This window comes from Staurois parvus, unplaced genomic scaffold (assembly GCF_062004578.1).
Source record: "Staurois parvus isolate SC_StPar_1 unplaced genomic scaffold, SC_StPar_1.0 ptg000218l, whole genome shotgun sequence".
In the NCBI taxonomy this organism is placed as follows: domain Eukaryota; kingdom Metazoa; phylum Chordata; class Amphibia; order Anura; family Ranidae; genus Staurois; species Staurois parvus.
In genome coordinates, this window is record NW_028318014.1 from 3,291,222 (window position 1) to 3,311,322 (window position 20,101).

The 20,101-nt window shown below is 40.6% G+C and overlaps 2 protein-coding genes across 2 annotated transcripts in view; one reads left to right on the plus strand and one right to left on the minus strand.

Moving 5' to 3' along the window:
* Positions 1-8,976, minus strand: part of LOC149460868 (uncharacterized) — a 193,161-nt gene extending 184,185 nt beyond the window's left edge. Inside the window, exons 1-2 of the mRNA XM_089679120.1 lie at positions 8,810-8,976; positions 1,790-1,930 (exon numbers count right to left, since the gene is read on the minus strand). Coding sequence (XP_089535246.1) covers positions 1,790-1,825 — 36 coding nt within the window. The 5' untranslated portion in view covers positions 1,826-1,930; positions 8,810-8,976. The remainder of the gene's footprint in view (positions 1-1,789; positions 1,931-8,809) is intronic.
* Positions 8,977-9,096: 120 nt separating this feature from the next.
* Positions 9,097-20,101, plus strand: part of RIOK2 (RIO kinase 2) — a 52,675-nt gene continuing 41,670 nt past the window's right edge. Inside the window, exons 1-3 of the mRNA XM_089679121.1 lie at positions 9,097-9,224; positions 12,965-13,103; positions 18,133-18,249. Coding sequence (XP_089535247.1) covers positions 9,159-9,224; positions 12,965-13,103; positions 18,133-18,249 — 322 coding nt within the window. The 5' untranslated portion in view covers positions 9,097-9,158. The remainder of the gene's footprint in view (positions 9,225-12,964; positions 13,104-18,132; positions 18,250-20,101) is intronic.

Genomic DNA, 20,101 nt, shown 5'->3' on the forward strand with positions numbered 1-20,101 from the left:
GAATTACAAATCAATACTCTGGACCTTTATATAAGAATCAATTGTCCTTTTACATTTGATATATACAATATGTATGTAAATGTGAATTGCTGAATGTGCAAAATATGATACTATCAATTTTGACATTACACACAATTACAATAGCTTGGAAACAGTATTCATTCATTCTTTTAAAGTTTACAGATAAATATTTTTTTTCATTTATGTAGGATTAGCTTACAAATAAACATTTATTGCAGGGTGTACCCATGACACTGATTTTGCAGAGAAGTATGGCATTTCCAAAGACACAGTACAGCAGCAGGTTTTCAAATTGCTACAAACAGCACATCAACCTAGTACACGTATAAAAAAAAATCTAGTGCTCCACCTGCTGCCTGGAAAGGATAATAAAATATTATATGCACATTGCAGATTTAGCCAAGTAAAGTGGTAAGAGGAACTGAAAGTAACACTTTACACACTTCAGATTCATGCTAGATAGGAGAGATCAGCGAACAGATGTTCACTGGTCTCCCTCCCATCCATCCAGAGATGCCCATCATGTTTGTCTCGGGCCCGCATGTGCAACAACTGCCGCTGGATCGATTTCATTAGAAAGCTGACAGTTGGCTTGAGGAATGTGTGTAAAACCCTTTGCTACTTCTGCCGCCATAAACCTTACGGGGGTGGCAGTAAAAGAGTTGAGTATGGGCCAAACAACAATTAGTGCCAACTACTTTGGTCAGTTTCAAGTTATTTCAGAGAAAATTGAGGATTCTTTTTCTTTTGCCATGGAGGATTAGCAACAAATTTGGCCAATGTTTGTAAATGTAACTGGTAGTGAATCACTGAGGGTCCATTCGAACCTGGGCATGCAGTTGTGGTGCATTTATTGCATGTGTGAAGTCGCACTTTAAGGCAGGTCCTTCATTTTAATGGGCTTCCAAGCACACTATAATGGATCAAAAATTTTACCTTCTGTATTTTAAGTAGCACAGCACAAATTGAGTTACTGTGCATCCTAAGTGGTTTTGTATATTCATCTACCATGAGTTCCCTTACTTCTTTCTCCTTGAACCTCACATTATTGTTTCTCCTCAGCCTACTGACTATAGACTTCTGAAGCCCCTTTCACCTGCAATATGTTGCATCCTATTCTCTTATTTCTGTGTGTCTCTATATTTAGCACACAATTATGACTCTGTAACAACTGTAATAATTAATCTGGAGGATAAAAAGTCCATCTAGTTCAACCAACAGAAAAAAAAACACAAATAGAAAACATCCATATACACAATCATATACCCACAGCTGACCCAGAGGAAGGCAAGAAAAAAACAAAACAATAAAGCATGATCCAATTTGCTCCAGCAAGGTGAAAAAAAAATCCTTCCTGATCCCCAAAGAGGCAATTGGATAGTCCCCAGATCAACTTTACCTATAAATATTAATGTCCAGTTATATTATATTTAGGGATTTAGTGCATTTAGGAAAGTATCCAAGCCTTTCTTAAAACTATCTACTGGGCTGGCCAGAACCAATTCTTGAGGGAGTCTGTTCCACATTTTCACAGCTCTTACTGTGAAGAAGCCTTTCTGTATTTGGAGATTAAATGTCTTTTCCTCCAGTCGTAAAGAGTGCCCCCTCGTCCTCTGTAATGACCTAAAAGTGAATAATTCTAAACCAAGTTAGTTTATAGGTTAGTGGACTATTCTTTTGATAGTACTGATAAAAGGTATGCTTCAACAGATTTGGAAATGTTATAAACAAAGAACAAAAGTGAAAAAATTCATAAAATCAAAGTTACCTGAAGAAACTCCAGAGAAGAGTGTGAGGAGGACATGCTGTTGTTGTTCTTAGTTTTCGTAGAAATGTATTTCTTTTCTAGATGTGAATAAGTCAAGAATATATTTTTCCTAAAGAAATCAGTTTATGAGTACAGACAGACCTACAATGAAAAAACAACACATTAAAGAGGAAGTACAGAATACTCTTAAATCACCTTGCAAATGTCAGATTAAAGTTGGACATTTAAAATAACACTAATCTCTGGTTTAAAAAAATTATATACACTCACCGATCACTTTATTGGGTACACCTTGCTAGTGCCAAGAATATATCCCCCACACCATTACACCACCACCACCAGCCTGAACGGATGATACAAGGCAGGATGGATCCATGCTTTCATGTTGTTTACACCAAATTCTGACCCTACCATCTGAATGTCACAGCAACCAGTCTGCCCATTCTCTTCTGACCTCTGACATCAACAAGGCATTTTCGCCCACACAACTGCCACTTACTGGATATTTTCTATTTTTCATACCCTTCTCTGTAAACCCTGGAGATGGTTGTGCATGAAAATCCCAGTAGATAAGGAGTTTTTGAAATACTCAGACCAGCCTGTCTGTCATCAACAACCATGCCACATTTAAAGACACTTAAATCCCCTTTCCTCCCCATTCTAATGTTTGGTTTGAACTTCAGTAAGTCGTCTTCACCACGTCTAGATGCCTAAATGTATTGAGTTGCTGCCATGTGATTGGCTGATTAGCAATTTGTGTTATCAAGCAATTGTACTCTTGTACCTAATAAAGTGGCAGGTGAGTGTATATTATATTTAATTATGTATTCTTAACTAAGGAAAGTACCTTCTATTACCCTCAGACTTCTCTACATCCCTAAATTCATTTTTTATGCAATGATCCAGCTTCCTGTTAGAGAATAGTTACATTCCATCTCCATGGTCCCACATAAGTAGGAGCTTAGCCACCCTCTCTTTCCCACCAGATCCATGAACCAGGGACTAGGGATAAGATCTGTAGTGCACATAGAGAAGTGCACATGACCGCAACTAAGGCGCATTGTCTGATACAAACAAAAGGAAAAGAAGGTGGGAAAGGAGAGGTTCAGGATCTCACAGAGGACATTACATTGAGGCAGAAAAACACTACGAAACAAATCGGTGAAAAATACATTACAGGTCTGGACACATGGTTGAAAAGGCTGTGCTAGAGGCATTCCTCACTGCAAAGTCTGCAAGAGTTTCCATACTGCCAGTACTTGCCTCTACTCTCTAACCTCATCCATCACATTTGTAGTCATTTGTGATCACAGCACATCCATACGAAATTTGGTTACTGTTCTCGTAATCGAACCGGCAATTTCAAAAAGTGAGGGTCCTAGGAAATAAATCAAGGACATGGGAAGGCATCTGGAGTGCCCCTATTATCACCCCTCCATCAGGATCTGATTAGACACTAAGCATGACTAAAGGTAGGTAAACCTACTTTAAAGTGGTATTAAACCCAAAACAAAAAATGTAATGTATTGCAGCTTACCAATCATTAGATATGGTGGCTGCATTATTTTTCTTTTTTTTAAGGCTTTTTTCTTCTGTTTTAACCTTCTGATGTGGCCAGTAACGTACCTCCTGTATTACTCTAGGTTCACACCTAAGCGTTTTCCGCAGCATTTTGCAGAAATGCACAGCAGTCCATTTAACATGGTTTCCTATGGAACAGGTTCACATTTCCGTGTTTTCACCCGGTGTGTTTTTTTGGAAAGGGTCAGGGAATTTTCTACACGCAAAAAGTTGAGTTTTTAGTTCTATAGACTTCAATGGAAACGCTGCAGAAAATTATGTAGTGTGTTTTTGATGCGTTTTTGCCACATTTCTTATGCGTTTTGCATTTTAAATTTGCCTAGCAACAAGAAAAAAAAACCATCAAAAATGTGGCAAAAACGCATGTGCAAAAATGCGAAACGCACTGCAGAAACGAATCAAACGCAAACTGCAAAGGTGTAAACCTAGCCTTAGAGTGCCTTCACTAACAAATTGAATCTAAACTCCAGATAATATTTTTCAAGAAGTTACAACAGTTTTGTTCCTTTTGGGATACAGATATTACATAAATAAATAAAAGTTAACCATTGTTAGCACCCCCGTCAGTGGTAAATGGTTTTTGGCCCCTTTTACAGGGGCGTTCCATTTTTTTCATCAGTTCAGTCACGTTTTTTCCAAGAAAAAACAGATTAGTTCACACCAGTTTTTCATCAGTTTACGTCCGTTTTTCATCAGTTTACATCAGTTTTTCATCCATTTAGGCTACCTTCACACAGATCCGCCGCAAAAAAGCATAGGCATTTTTACCGCGCTTTTTCCGTTTTATAAAGGACTTAAAAACTGTACCAAAAACTCTTCTCAGAGGCATTTGTGAGGCACTTTTCAGGCATTTTCCATTGATTTCAATGGAAAGAGGCATTTCTGTGGTGTTTTTTTTTTTACACCACACCACAAGGCCTCAGTGTGAAAACATACATAGATATACATTCACATACATAGGGAAGCATTTTCTTGAGCTCTTCAGACGCTTTTTTAATGCAAAAACAATTCAAAAACTCCTCAGTCTGAAAGTAGCCTTACATACTTTTACATCCATTTTTGTCTGTTTACATCCGTTTTTTGTCCGTTTAGTTTTTTTAACGGAAGAAAAATAGGGTTTTCTTCTGTACAAAAAACGGATGTTAACAGATGCGGACATTAACAGCTGTAAACAGATAATCATCCGTTTACATCCACTAGTCCATAGAAATACATGGGTGTCAGTTTTTCATCCATAAATGGACAGATGAAAAATGGACATACGGAACACCCATGTGAAAGGGGTCTTTCTCAACTAAGGGCTACATCTTCAAGACAGCTTGTTCTGTTGAAAAACAACAGATTACTAGATCACCGTTTTTGCATTGAAGTCAATGGGATGCAATTTTGCATTGAAGTCTATGGGATGCAATTTTGCATTAAAGTCACTAGGGGGCGTTTTTGCATTGAAATCTATGCAATGGGATTTTGTATTGAAATCTATGGGACACGATTTTGCATGAAGTCTATGGGGACGCCATTTTGCATTGAAGTCACTATGGGTCGTTTTTGCATTGAAGTTTATAGGGACGCTATTTTGCACTGAAGTCTATTGGGATGCTATTTTGCACTGAAGTACACGGGACGTGATTTTGCAATGAAGTCACTAAGGGGGCATTTTTTAATTAAAGTCTATGGGACACAACTTTGCACGCACGTCTATGGGGCGAGACTTTGCACGCACGTCTATGGGGCGAGACTTTGCACGCACGTCTATGGGGCGAGACTTTGCACGCACGTCTATGGGGCGAGACTTTGCACGCACGTCTATGGGGCGAGACTTTGCACGCACGTCTATGGGGCGAGACTTTGCACGCACGTCTATGGGGCGAGACTTTGCACGCACGTCTATGGGGCGAAACTTTGCACGCACGTCTATGGGGCGAGACTTTGCATGCACGTCTATGGGGCGAGACTTTGCACGCACGTCTATGGGGCACTCTGATGACCAATATCATTGTAATGGAAAGTGATGATAGGAAATCGAAAATTTTACCCTGTCATTGAAAAAAGTAAAAAAAGAGAAGAAATCTTCCAATGGGGACACTTGTTTCCATGACAACTGTCTTAGGCCCCATTCACATCTACACACTCTGTGAACTTTCTTTTTTTTTTTTTTTCTTTTACATGTTTTCACACAACATGCATAGGGCAGCCCATTCAAGAGATATTTATAAGAACAGTGCGGCGCTACAAACAATGAATATAAACAAAAGTATAAGAAAACAATCAATTATACTATTAATACGTATTATAGCCCAAATAACCATAAACATATATATGGGGAGTGCAGACTGTAAATATTACACACTCAAACAGGGGTCTCATGCACTGTAGTGATTTCAACACAGTTTAGTGGATAGTGTCCATGTGCATTTATAAATTACATGTGGATGTGAACTCTAGGTGCCAATCCTCAGTAGGTGCAGTGCCCCCTCACCTTCCTGCCCAGGCCCCTAAGGACCAATGAGCCTTGGTATATAACAAGTATCTCTCCTGGAGCTGGATGGATCTTTCAAGTAATGATGGTGGGACCCCCTTCTTGTCTCTATCCTGGATCGTAGGTGGTATAGATATATGCCCCTCCAGGATGGTCACCAGTAAGGCAAGAAAAGCTTATATAGTGTAAAACCGTTTTATTGGAAAAAAATAGTTAAAAGGAACAAAATCCTACTCACACTTTACTTCAGCAAAATCAGGCCTTCACACCACTCAAAGGGTGTACTGCATACAAGAAACAAGGAGCACCAAGATGGCGCCCGCGCCGGATATGACGTCAAGTCATGATGAAGTCACGTGACCAAAGTGCTGATGAAGTCACGTGACCAAAGTGACGTAACGCGTAGATACGCCAGTGGGAGGAGCTCTAGCGACTGACGACTTGACGTCATATCCGATGCCTTTTCAGCCGAGGGATGCTGAAAAGGCACCGGAGGCAGCAGACGATGGAAAGGTTCCTAATAAAACAGCCTAGACATGAAGAAGAACCCGCTTGTGTTAGTGCTGTCCAGTTGCTCTGCTCCTCCTCCAGAGAGTGTTGAAATTGTTTGAAAAGTTTGCCATGTTTTAAAAGAAGAGGTGTGCTTTAAAATTTGAAGATCAATGTTTGACATGTTATTGCTTGAGTAATCCTGTCCCTGTACAATATTAATGCCTTTAAAAAGTGCACTTTAAAAAGAGTTTTGAACAGATAAAAGACTTGTGTTTGACTTTTTTCTGACCTCAGGAATGGATTAATTGGTTTTCAATGCATTCCTATGGAAAATGGTGTTTCGGTTTACGATTTTTCCGCTATCCGAAAATTCCCGCAGAACGAATTAAATTCATAAACCAAGGTATTACTGTATACGTAATTTGCATTTCCGGGTAAGGGGTACGCACACCGCCCTACCAGTGACACTATTGGTGGCTAGAGATGTCAATCACAGGGTCCTGGGCAGCGATTCCTGGCTGGCACTCAGCGATTTTCGGGGAAAGCTGACAGGGGGGAGACTTGTGTGTAAACAACACAGATCTCTCTCCTGTCAGCATGGACATGCTGTGTTGTCTAGTAAAAACACACACCCACACTTTGATCACCCCCGATGTTAACCCCTTTCTGCCCAGTGTCATTAGTACAGTGTTAGTGCTATTTATTAGCTCTGATCACTGTATTAGTATCACTGGGGATGTCAGTGGCAGTTAGTTCCCCCCCAGTGTCAGAATGCCTGCCACAGCTCCACTAGAAGTGGCTCATTGCCGCCATTACTAGTATAAAAAAAGAAACATTCCAGTATATATACAGCCATTTATAGATGCTAGAACTTTCACGTAAAACAATTTACATGTATTGGGATTTTTTTTAGCAGACATGTAGCAGAATACATTTTGACCTAAATTCATGAAGAAATTAGATTTTTTAAGTTTTTTTTATGTTTTATAGGATATGTTTTATAGCAAAAAGTCAAAAATATTGGTTTTTTTTCAAAATTGTTGGTCTTTTTTTGTTTATAGCGCAAAAAATAAAAATCACAGAGGTGATCAAATACCACTGAAAGAAAGCCCTTTTTGTCGGGAAAAAAGGGTATAATTTTCATGTATATACAGCGTTGCATGACTGCGCAATTGTCAGTTAAGGTAATGCAGCGCCGTATCGCAAAAAATGGCCTGGTCGGGGGGGGGGGTAAATCTAGAAAATAGAGTCTTAGGACCAGTTCACACTATAGAAACACAGTCCAGATGTGTTCCAGATGCGTTTCTGCATGCACTTTGACGTGTTCCAGTTCGTTTTTTATGTGTTCCAGTGCGTTTTTGACGCGTTCCGGTGCGTTTTTCCCCCTCTCTCTTTCTTCAATTTAAATAGAGTCATGTACGTTCCAGTGTGTTGTTGGTGCGTTCCAGTGCATTTCTCATGTGTTTAACCGCGTTCCAGTGCAGTTCTGTGCAGAAAAAATGCAGCATGTTCTACTTTTTTTTCTGCAACCAGAACGTGCTGGAACTGCAAGCAGTGATGTGAACTATGACATTGAAAACAATATAACCTACTTTCTGTGAGTTTTGGAAGCAGCAAAAAAGCTACTGAAACGCATGTAGTGTGAACTGGCCTTAATGTTGTTTCTGTCTGCTTCTTCCTCCCCCTGCTGTCTGCAGGAGTCGCTTCTGACAAATTTTCCAGACACCAAGAGAAAAAAAAGGTGACGGGGAGAGAGCTCCAGTACACAGCCTGTGATTGAGAGCCTCAGCTCTGTTCCTGTGTGAAGGGGGGCACCCCTTTCCTCCAATCAGCTTTCACTGAGCTCTTCAGTTTGTATTTGCAGCTCCCTGTCCCCCTGCTTTCTGGCAGCTCAGACAAGCTGTATAAATTCTGGACTTTGAGCAGATGTAGAGAAGAGAAGATTGCAGACACACAGGTACAACATATGTAGGAGGATTTGTTTCCTCTCTGTGTATCAACCTGAGGCCTGTCACTTCACAGGGTATATGTGAGGGTTTACAACCACTTTAACAACGAAAGTGAATGGAGCTTGAGAAAGGATTTCCTCTCACTTCCTGTTGTGGGCACAAGACAGGAAGTGAGGGGAAATTTCCTCAATAGTACACAGAGAAGAGAAAAAAAACTGATTGGGTTTTATCATTTCCCTTCTCTAAACTGGAACACATGTACAGCCACGTATGCTAGAACAGAACATGTCCCGGGTATAAAAACTACACATTCAGCACAGCATAGCCAGAGCTCAGCCATCGTAGAAATGTCCACTAATGAGCCCCAGCCTGGAACTTTGCAATGATTGTAATTTACCAGCCACCACTGTGTGTTGTACTACATGTCCCAGCATGGCCTAGCACATTAAACCCCCATTGCACTAATACTCTCAGCGTGTCAATGTGTAATAACAGAATTCACCCCACACCTCCATATACCTGGTGCTGTGCGAGTCCCTGGCTCTCCTCTCTGTTCCCGCCCACTTCAAACTTTTCAGTTTTCTCCTTGGCAGCCAGGGCCTCAGCAGCACCGTACTACCAACAACAAAGCACATTCACCCTTCCCTGGGAGATCCCCCTCACTCCACCATGCCGTATTTCCGGACAATACTATGCTATCCACATCACCAAAAGCACTCATTGTAAATGAGGACGTTTCGGTGAAATAATAACAAGAGCGCTAGCTTTACTACAGCGCTGCAAGGACTCTCCCGCAGGAAGTTGCGTCTGGACGTACACGTGGAACGCATGTGTGAGTTTCTGCGTTCCAGGCAGCCAGGTGGTCGCCATGGGGAAGCTGAATGTGGTATTGCTTCGGTACCTATCAAGAGATGACTTCAGAGTGCTGACCGCGGTATGTGTGTGATTTTACGGGAGGTGGCGGCAGTCTTGTGTTTGGCTTGAAGAAAGGGACCCATGTGATTGTGAGGGAGGGGACGGCAGTCTTGTGTCTGGCTTGGAGAAGGGGGCCCATGTGATTGTGAGAGGTGGTCCGCACAGCCTCTGGGCACGTTGTGTGTAATGGGGGCTGACAATATAGTTCCATTATGGGAGAATTTTATGTTGTCATAAATTTGAATGCCCTCAACGTGGTGGGGGGGGGGGGGTGCTTTGTGGCAGGGGGAGCTTCTCCACCCAAAGCACCTTGTCCCCATGTTGATGAGGACAAGTGCCTCTTCCCCACAACCCTGGCCAGTGGTTGTGGGGGTCTGCGGGCTTATTGGAATCTGGGCCCCCCCATATGAATGAGTATGGGGTACATGGTCCCCATACTCATTCACAATAAACAAAAAGTGTAGTGTGAAAAAAGACAGGACATGGTCTTTGACAAGTCCTTTATTAAAAGAATGTACCCCATAGTAGATCCAACGTTAATCACAGCAACCCGAAAAAAGGAAAAAAAAAATTAGACTCCACTTCCAACAATGGCTTCTAGCCTTCTGCCTGCTCCGGTGGTTGGGCAGTTCTTAAATATGTAAGGGGAGGGGCCACCAGGGGACATCACCCAAGTGACCCCGCCCCATGTGACAGTTCTGGCCATTCGCAGCCACGGCTGTCAATCACTGGTCCCGGCCATTGATTTCCCACCGGCGCCCGGTGATTACCGAGCATCTCCTGTAGGGAAGAGGACAGCTTTGTTTACTAACACTCCTCCCCCCTCCTGTCGGCTTGGGCACACTGCTCTGGATGGCTGTGCAGAGCACAGCCATCCAGAGCAGTGTGCTTACAGTGAAGCACCAACACCCCGCCCTCCAGTAAAACACTCCCAGCACACAGTTAACCCTTTGATTGCCCCTCATGTTAACCCCTCCTGCCAAGTGTCAATAGTACAGTGTCAGTGCTTTTGTTTTTTTAGCACTGATCACTATTGGTGTCACTGGGGATGTCAGTGACATGAAGTCAGTTCTCCCCAGTGTCAGAATGCCCGCCGCAGTCCAACTATAAGTCGCTGATCGCCGCCATTACTAGTATAAAAAAAATTTCCAGTATCTATACCACCATTTGTAAAAGCTATAACTTTCATGTAAACCATAAACTCCCCAGCATGTTATCCTATGTGTCCATGCACACATAGACTGTAATCAGCGTTTTTTGGCTGGAAAAAACCCCCAGAACTAGTGGGTTTCTAGAGGAGTTTTTTTTAGTTAAAACGTGGCAAACCCTCATTTTTGGATGTTTTTTTGAGAAAAAAAAAGTTCTTTTTTTAGTAAAAAAAACCCTAATAACACAAACGTGGCTAAACTCTAATGCAAAATGCTGAAAAACTCACGTTTTTAATGTGATTTTATACAGCTAACGTTACCAGCATTATTAAAACGTCCCGTGTGCATGGAGCCTAAAACTCAAAAGCAAACATTTATTGTATTGCAGCTTACCAATACTTACATGTGATGGTTGTATTAGTTTTTTTTATTTTTAGGCTTTCTTTCTAATTTTGAAAAACTACAGACATACTGACTGGATCACTAGATTAAGATAGTACAACCTCTCTTCCAGATTAATCAGTTTACAGGGATGGAAAAAAAAGCATTTACTGCTGACAGGGGTGCTCCCAACGATCTGCTTTTTTTTTTGTTTTCTTTCCTTTATTTTGACTTGGTGATCTGGCTAGTAAGTCTGATTTTTAACAGAACACACTGTTCTACAGATATAGCAGTTACAGTGTTGCAACAAACCATTTACTACTTAGGCCTCTTTCAGACATGGCTGATCCGTCAGTGTGATCCACTTGCTCAGCGGGGGATCATTCCACTGAGCGCGCGGGTGACAGACACTGCCTACTGATTTCAGAACCGCCTGTCCGTTTCCACCTGTTTGTCATCCGATCCGCTGGACGATCTGTTTTTGGCATACAGGATAGGATGCCAGTGGGTGTCAGCGGACTATTGTCACACCCGCCGGTCCATAAAAGTCTTATGGATGGACCGATCAGGTCCACCTGAAAAACGGACAGGCAGACCCCATCGGTCTGCTCGCGTGAAAGGGGCCTTAACAGAGGTACTTACAGTTATTAGCTTTTATTTATTTAAACCCTGTATCCAAAAGGAAAAAAAAATTGTTTGCTGTGACTGATTATAAAGTATTAGCTGGAGTTTGGCTTCAATTTGTTAGTGTATCTAAATCTGCTAGTCCATCTAACACCACCCTGCCCCAGACTGACAATGCAGCTGTCCAAAGGTGCCCCTGTACTCCTTTATCCAGAGTGGTGGCACTCTAATACAGAAGGTGTGTTTCTGGCCAGATCACCAGGTGAAAACTGAGGGGAAAAAAGCATAAAAAGAAAACTAATGTAGCCACCATATCTAATTGGTAAGTTACAATATATTACATTTTTGAAATAATTAACTTGTGAGCCACTACCTAAATTGAAAGAGGTTCGTCAGCACCAAACACATACTCAAACAAAGTGTATAAAACATAAACCAATTTAAAGGATAGTGCCGTGCTACTAATTACTAATAAAACATTTTATAAAAAATATTAAATATCTCCCAAGAAAAATATATAAATAATCACTATACGTGTAATAAGTGGTCATAAACGTCCATTGTGATAATGTGATAAAAAACCAATATAAAAAAGTGATAAAAAAAAAAACAGTCTCTATTGATGAAAGTAACAAATCCAAAGTGAGAAATTGCAATTCCCGGTGACTTCTTATTATATTCTCAATATGCGCTCACCTCATTTAAAGCCTATTGAAAGGCTCAACCAGCTTTTGTTCACCAAATGGAAATATAGATCATATATTGCACCATAGCAGTAGTGGTGAGTATCTTCCAATTGCTGTTCCAACGTGGCTCTCCTCTCCTACCACTATCACTGCAGGGATCTCTCGCTCAATCTCCTCCTTAAGATATTCCTCAGTACAAAAGAGACATAGACATAGCGCCTTATCCTTTAAATATAACAAACCTTTAATATGTGCCCAAATGCACTCACATGTAATATAAAAATGTCAAGCGTTTATAGTATAACATCCACGATAAATATCAGCCAGCGTGTCCGCCGTTTACTGTGTGTACTTGCCGTCCTCGGGTGCCGGGTGACGTCGTAGCCCCTCCCCTACGCGTTACGCTGCAGGTCACGCAGCTTCATCAGGGGGTTTTGATTGGTTTTGGGTTTAATACTGCTTTAAAGGACACCAAAGGTTTATAGGGGTTGGAGAAAGGAGTCACAGTGCATGGCAGAAGAGGATACAGGCATCCTGAAATGTAGAATGTCAAAGAGGCTGCAGGACTCAAATGGAGGGAAGGTGTGAGACATGAGAGGGGCAAGTATACTCTGAATTTGAAGTTTTGTTGTGTGCACCTTTTTATTTGATACAGTATCAATCCCTTTCCCCTGCCAGACACGTTTAGGTTATAGGTTCAGTGTTCTTACCAGATAATTTGTTTTCTAGAAAAACTCCAAGACAGCTCAGGTTTCCCCCCACTTTTGATTTTTTTTTTTTAGTCTTCACATGACTCTGTGGTTATGTTTCCTCTATCAGGTGGGAATAGTACTCTGTATCAAGTTTTTGACCTGGAAGATTCCTAGAATTAAGTTATCTTGGAAAACAAAACTTTTTTTTTTTTTTTTTTTACATTTTAGGTGGAAATGGGTATGAAGAACCACGAGATAGTGCCTGCAAGTTTAATAGCCTCTATAGCCAGTCTCAAGCATGGTGGTTGCAACAAAATTCTGCGGGAGCTGGTAAAACACAAACTCGTTTCATATGAGCGTACAAAGAGTGAGTAATTAATACTTTAATTACCTTAATGTAATGTTTTCTTGATTATTAGCATGTGTATTGTTTGTACTGTTTCACATCTACTTTAATCCTTAACCAGTTCGGCCCCAGAGCAGTTTTTTTTATTTTTCACATGCTTGTAAAAATCTTAATTTTTGGCAATAAAATGACTTCAACCCCAAGAACATTATATATTTTCTGAAAGCAGAGGCCCTGTAGAATAGAAAGCTGATAGGTGCAAATTTTTATGTCACATGATATTTGTGCAAATAAATTTTTGCGTAAAAACACACAATATATTACCCATTTTTGGTTAAAATATAAGGTTGCATCTAGTAAATAGATACCACACATTCCATGCTTTAAAATTGCGTGCGCTCGCAATCTAGCCAAAAACTACGGTTTCCAAAAATCACCATAGGTGATGTTTTAGGAGCCTTTATAGCTCATCAGTTTTTGAGTTAACTAGGAGCTCTTGTACTAGAATTATTGTTTTCACTCTGACATTCGCGGCAATATCTCACACGTGGTGCGAGCACGGTTTACATACGCAAGCACACCCTGGGCTTGCATTTGCATATGTGTGCGGGGCAGCTGTGGTTACAGCAATTTCTTTTTTTAAATATATTATTATATATATTATTTTTTAAAACTTTTTTCTTTTATTTTTGTATTTATTTTTTACTTGATTGTTATCACAAGGGATTAATAATCCCCTATGTGATAGCATTGGGCATCTTTATGGAGACATCAGCCTGCGATTTAAAAGTTCGCTGTTTGGATATATGTAGTATGTCCAAAGAACTGAACTGGTTAATGGTGACTTTCAATTCTGTTATCGTGTAAAAAAAAAAAAAAGGAAACTGTGGGTTCGGGTCAATTCTGTGCGGGTTTTTTTAAACCTTTTTTTTTTTTTACTATGTATTTACAGTCTTTTCTTTTAAAATAACTTCAAAATGTTCAGTTGTCATACTGCAAGTGATGTTACCTGTAGTATTGTTTGGAATCATTTCGACCTGACTGTTCACATGTACTTTTGTTTTTTTGGTTTTTTTTCTTGTTATGAGGCTGTCCCTGCCTCCCATTTTTGCTCTTGTATTGTCACTCTGTCACAAGCTTCTTATAGGAACTACAAGTAGCTGTATCATTATAAATTAGACAGGCACAGTCCACTGCCATTAGGAAACCTGTCCTGCATGAAGGTGTGCATCACTAAGATATAACAGGTTTAAAACAAAAAGATGAAACAGTTATTTATAAAAGGAAACAAAAACCATGAAAAGTGTGTACAGTAAACAAATGTCTTTGAATTGCATATTTAAGAGAAAAATGCCTCTTTTTTTTCTTTTTTAAATTTCTTTGTTGCATCTTGGTGCCCTTGTTCTGCAGTTTATTTGCAACCACTGTCTGTCTACATGTATGCACTACAATGATGGTTGCATGCCATTTCTGCATTGTGACAATCATGGAAATTGTCTGCATAATGTGTGTAGAAATAGCTACTTATAATCTCAATTGGAAACCCATGTGACAGGGTGAAAGCAAGTGCACAATTGGGATCCAGGGACAGAGCTTTGTTGCCGTACAAAAGGATGTCCCTGAACAAGGACCTTTTTATGTCACTATTACCAGGTATTATTTAATTAATGTAATACATACATCCAAGTTTAAATATTTAAAGTTCAACCCCAGTCAAAACATATTAACTTAGATTGAGCAGGGAAGTGTGGGACTGTCTCTGTAAAGTGATCTTGACTAAGTTACTGGCTTACCATGGCTTGTTCTACACAGTGGCTCACTTGAGATGTGCCTATCTTGGTAGAGGAGCAGGGCTTTGCTTCTGTATGTCAGAGCTTTCCTTCTTTCCAGTAAGGAGAACAGTGAGCAGCACAGAAGTGACCTCACCAAACCTAACTCCAGATTTCCTGAAACTGGCAGTCAGGCACAGTGCATTGGATGATATCAGACTGGAGCTAAATAGCTAGAAGGATCAAGGCACTTGAAGTACACAGCTGTTTTTCAGGTAATTTGGGACAAAAGTTAGACAATATGATACACAATAAAAATATAAAACACAATAAAGTTGTGTGTGTTTCTAATGGTAAGGTTTACCCTTCCATCCTTTTTGGGACAAAGGTAAAAATTTAAACACATAGTTAGTAGAGCAGGGAATGGTTAGAACCTTTTTATAGCTGCCTTTGCCTTCCTGTCCTGTAACGACTACTTCCCAGGCATCACAGGGACAAGTCTTAGGGAAAATCTCCCCAATAGGGTCACAAACAGGAAAACAAACCTAAAAATAAACCAAAAAGAGATACAAGCAGCTACTTATGTGATTGTGATACCAATCCTCTATACATTAAACTCAAAAAATCAGTCTTAACCAATATTAGGTAAACATTCAGGAAATAAAGTGCAAGTACTAAAGTGAATTATCTGTTCAATATGAAGTGCATAAAAAAAGAATAAAGTGCATAAAAGTCCAATGTGCAAAAAGTCCATATTGAACATCCCCGCAGTCTCTGGTCATCCCCTGTACTGTCCGCAGTCTCTGGTCATCCCCTGTACTGTCCGCAGTCTCTGGTCATCCCCTGTACTGTCCGCAGTCTCTGGTCATCCCCTGTACTGTCCGCAGTCTCTGGTCATCCCCTGTACTGTCCGCAGTCTCTGGTCATCCCCTGTACTGTCCGCAGTCTCTGGTCATCCCCTGTACTGTCCGCAGTCTCTGGTCATCTCCTGTACTGTGTCCGCAGTCTCTGGTCCTTCTCCTGTACTGTGTCCGCAGTCTCTGGTCATCTCCTGTACTGTGTCCGCAGTCTCTGGTCCTTCTCCTGTACTGTGTCCGCAGTCTCTGGTCTTCTCCTGTACTGTGTCCGCAATCTCTGGTCCTTCTACTGTACTGTGTCCGCAGTCTCTGGTCCTTCTCCTGTACTGTGTCCGCAGTCTCTGGTCCTTCTCCTGTACTGTGTCCGCAGTCTCTGGTCCATCTCCTGTACTGTGTCCGCAGTCTCTGGTCTTCTCCTGTACTGTGTCCGCAGTCTCTGGTCCTTCTCCTGTACTGTGTCCGCAGTCTCTGGTCTTCTCCTGTACTGTGTCCGCAGTCTCTGGTCATCTCCTGTACTGTGTCCGCAGTCTCTGGTCATCTCCTGTACTGTGTCCGCAGTCTCTGGTCATCTCCTGTACTGTGTCCGCAGTCTCTGGTCCTTCTCCTGTACTGTGTCTGGAGTCTTTGGTCATCTCTTGTACTGTCTGCAGTCTCTGGTCATCTCCTGTACTGTGTTCGCAGTCTCTGGTCATCTCCTGTACTGTGTTCGCAGTCTCTGGTCATTTCCTGTACTATGTCTGCAGTCCATTGGTTCAGAATATTTTTTTTTCTTGTTTTTCTCCTCTAAAACCTAGGTGTGTCTTATGGTCAGGTGCATCTTATGGAGCGAAAAATACGGTATATGCCCAACATGGACCAGCAATGTACTGGTATGTCGCTGGACTTTGAGTGGTTATCCCGGGATGATGCCTGCAACTACAGGCATCATCCTGGTATCGGTTTTTATCAGCTGACAGTCGGCTTTCATGTAAAAGCAATCCTAGTGGCCAATTAGCTGCTGAATTATTTTTACAAGCAGTGGGACGGGACATCCCCCCTCCTGCCGTCTTCCACAATTTTCATGGCCTCTGCTTTAAATAAATATATAATGTTTGGGGGTTCAAAGTCATTTTCTAGCAAAAAAACCCTGTTTTTTCATGGGAACAAAAAGTCAGAAAAGGCTTGGTCTTCAAGACTGGGCGATGTGTGGCACAACCTTCTAATGTTGGCTCTGAAATGCCAGAATAGTAAAAGCCCCCCCCCCCCCCACTTTTTGGAAAGTATACACTCCAAGGTATTTGCTAAGATCCATGGTGAGTATTTTGCAGATCTCATTTGTTGCCACATATTTTTGGAAAACGAAGAAAGAAAACAAAGATGTATTTTGCTCTTTTTTTTTTTTCAAAACCCTGTGACAAAAATGATATCTGTAAAATATTTACCGTACCTCTTATCAAATTCCTTGGGGTGTCTACTTTCCAAAAAGGGGTCATTTGAGGGTGTGTTTGTACTATCCTGGCATTTTAGAGCCTCTGAAGCTGTGATAGGTAGTGGGGTAGTAATATGAGGAAATATACCCTTTGAAAGCCTGGAGGTGGTCATTGGATTTTGGGGGCTTGTATGTAGCTAGGCTGCCAAAAAGTCTCTCACATGTGGTATCCCCATGCTTAGAAGTAGAAGAATGTGTTTTGGGGTGTTATTCCACATATACCCATGGCATGTGTGAGCAATATATCATTTAAGTGACACCGTTGTGTTAAAAAAAAAAAAAAAAATTTCATTTTCGAAAAATTTGTGGCAAAAATTAAAATGTTCCATGGGCTCAACATGCCTCTCAGCAAATTCCTTTTGGGTCTATTTTCCAAAAAGGGGTCATTTGGGGGGGTTGTACTGCCCTGGCATTTTAGCACCTTAAGAAATGTGATGAGCAGTCAGAAAGTAAATAGTGTAAATTGCAGTATCTATACCATAGTTTGTAGACGCTACAGCTTTCACACAAAGCAATCAATATACACTTATTGGGATTTTTTGTACTAAAAACATGTGGCAGAGTACATTTTGGCCTAAATGTATAACTAACTTTGAATTTATTGGATATTTTGTACAGCGAAAATTGAAAAATATCAGGGGTTTTTTCAATTTTTTTTGTTAATAGCGCAAAAAGTTAAAACCGCAGAGGTGATCAAATACCACCAAAAGAACGCTCTATTTGTGTGAAAAAAGGACATAAATTTCATTTGGGTACAGCATTGCACGACCACACAATTACCAGTTGAAATAACACTGTGCCGAACAGCAAAAAATGGCCTGGTCATGAAGGGTGGTAAACCTTCCAGCGGGCTAGTGGTTAAGGAAAGCAAACTTCACAGAAATTTTACCTCTTGCCCAAAAAAAGCCTTGATTTGAACATTCATTTGAAAAATAATTTCTGTTATGTGTTTTTAGCTGTTCAGGGTTACCGGCTAATATACGGAGGTTATGATTATCTGGCACTCAAAACTCTGTCTTCCCGGGATGTTGTCACTTCAGTTGGAAACCAAATGGGTGTTGGAAAAGAATCAGGTAAGTGTAGTTACAAAGAAAATCGTGATTCAGAAAAGCGTTTCACATGGCAGCAGTTCCTTTATTGTATTTTATTTTAGCATTCAGAGTTTATTTAACCTTGTTTTTTTTTGGGGGGGGGGGGTTGTTTTGTTTTTCTAATCACAGCTTTACTAAATCTATTGCCTATATATTATTTTTTCAGTTTATTGTATGTTAAAGAACTATCTCACAGTCTGTGGGTGGGTTGTATCTTCTGAGATAAGCCCTCATTCCCCCACCCCCAAAAACACTAATGAAAGGCTCAAAAAATAAGCTAATAGAGAGAAAACAATTTTGAACCCTTTCTCCTGGATGCGTCATGTAGATCCTTGTAAGGTCACTTGGCCTCACTTCTGCCTTCTGGGGGAGCCAATTACCCCAACTCCTGTGAAAATTCACTTCTTGCACAATGCAAGTACATTTAGCATTTTAAGGCCCCTTTCACATGGGCGTTCCGTATGTCCGTTTTTCATCTGTCTGTTTACGGACAAAAAACGGACACCCATGTATTTCTATGGACTAGAAGATGTAAATGGCTGATCATCAATTAATGTCCGTATTTGTTAACTATCCGGGTTTTTTTTAAACGGACAAAACCCCTATTTTTCTTCTGTTAAAAATAAACGGATGAAAACAGATTAAAAAAATTGATGAAAACTGATCTGTTTTTTTCTTTGAAAAAATATGACTGAACTGATAAAAAAAAGTAACGTCTGTGTGAAAGGACCCTAAGGGTCAGTGTCAATGAGCTTTAATGGCAAATGCAGCCTGCTTTTAATGTCAGTTTGAGACACTACTGAGATTATGTAGAATTCTTTGCTGGTGCAGTTTAACCTGTTTTAGCTGCTTTGTAAAAAAAGAAAGCCACTTTAATTTTTTCTACCTATTGCTTTAAAATTTGACCAGTAAAAAATGTTTCTATTAGTTTTGGATAGATTTGAAGAGTTTTATAATCTTCCTGTCAGTTTTTACTGTTGTCTGGGGCTCCGTTAGTTTACAATTGGGATTCATTCACTCATGAGTGTTGCTTTACCCCCATAGTAAAATGTGCACGGAAATACACTGTATATGTGTTGTGATGCCAATCATTTTGAATGACACCCCAATATGCCTCCACAACACACTTGTACTGGAGTAGATTTTACTTTTGTTTAGTAGAATAGGGGAAGTCTAGAACCACAGATCTGATGTTGCAGCTTCAACCTTATTCTCCATCTGGTGAAACTTTTGTCAGCAGGTAAGGAATTGGTGGCAAATCTCACTAACGGAGCCCCAGGTAGTAGCAGTAAAAACTAGGATGGAGTTCTAATCCTTTCCCGGCCTGTGAAAAATAAGAAAAAAAATGGATTTTGCTTGGCAAAGTTAACCTGGTCAGGCTGAGTTTAGGGTGCATTAACACTTGCAAACACCCTGCCTGTAACTATATGCAAGAACCCCAGTGGGAGTTCCCACAATTAGCTGCAAGAAGCAGCCCAATTGAAAGCATGTAATCAACGTTCAAGTGACCAGCCATGGATACAGACTTCCTACCTTATATTGAAAACAATCTGAAGCAGAGCTCACCTGCAGTGAAAACTGTATGTCAAACCTTTTAACAGATCAAGAATAAAGGGAAAATCATGACTTTTCCTTTAAAAGTAAAGCTTGGTTCTACACCGTTATACCTGCTTACTGATCCTTTAATAAGTTGACAACTACAGAGTCTTGCAAGGCAGGAGTGAGAAGACCCAAGCTTGACTTTGACAGGTACAAGTTACATTTGTGTATCAATTCAGCTCCATGTATATTTGGAGCGCCTGTATGTTTTGTGGTTTTCATTGAGTTTGTATAT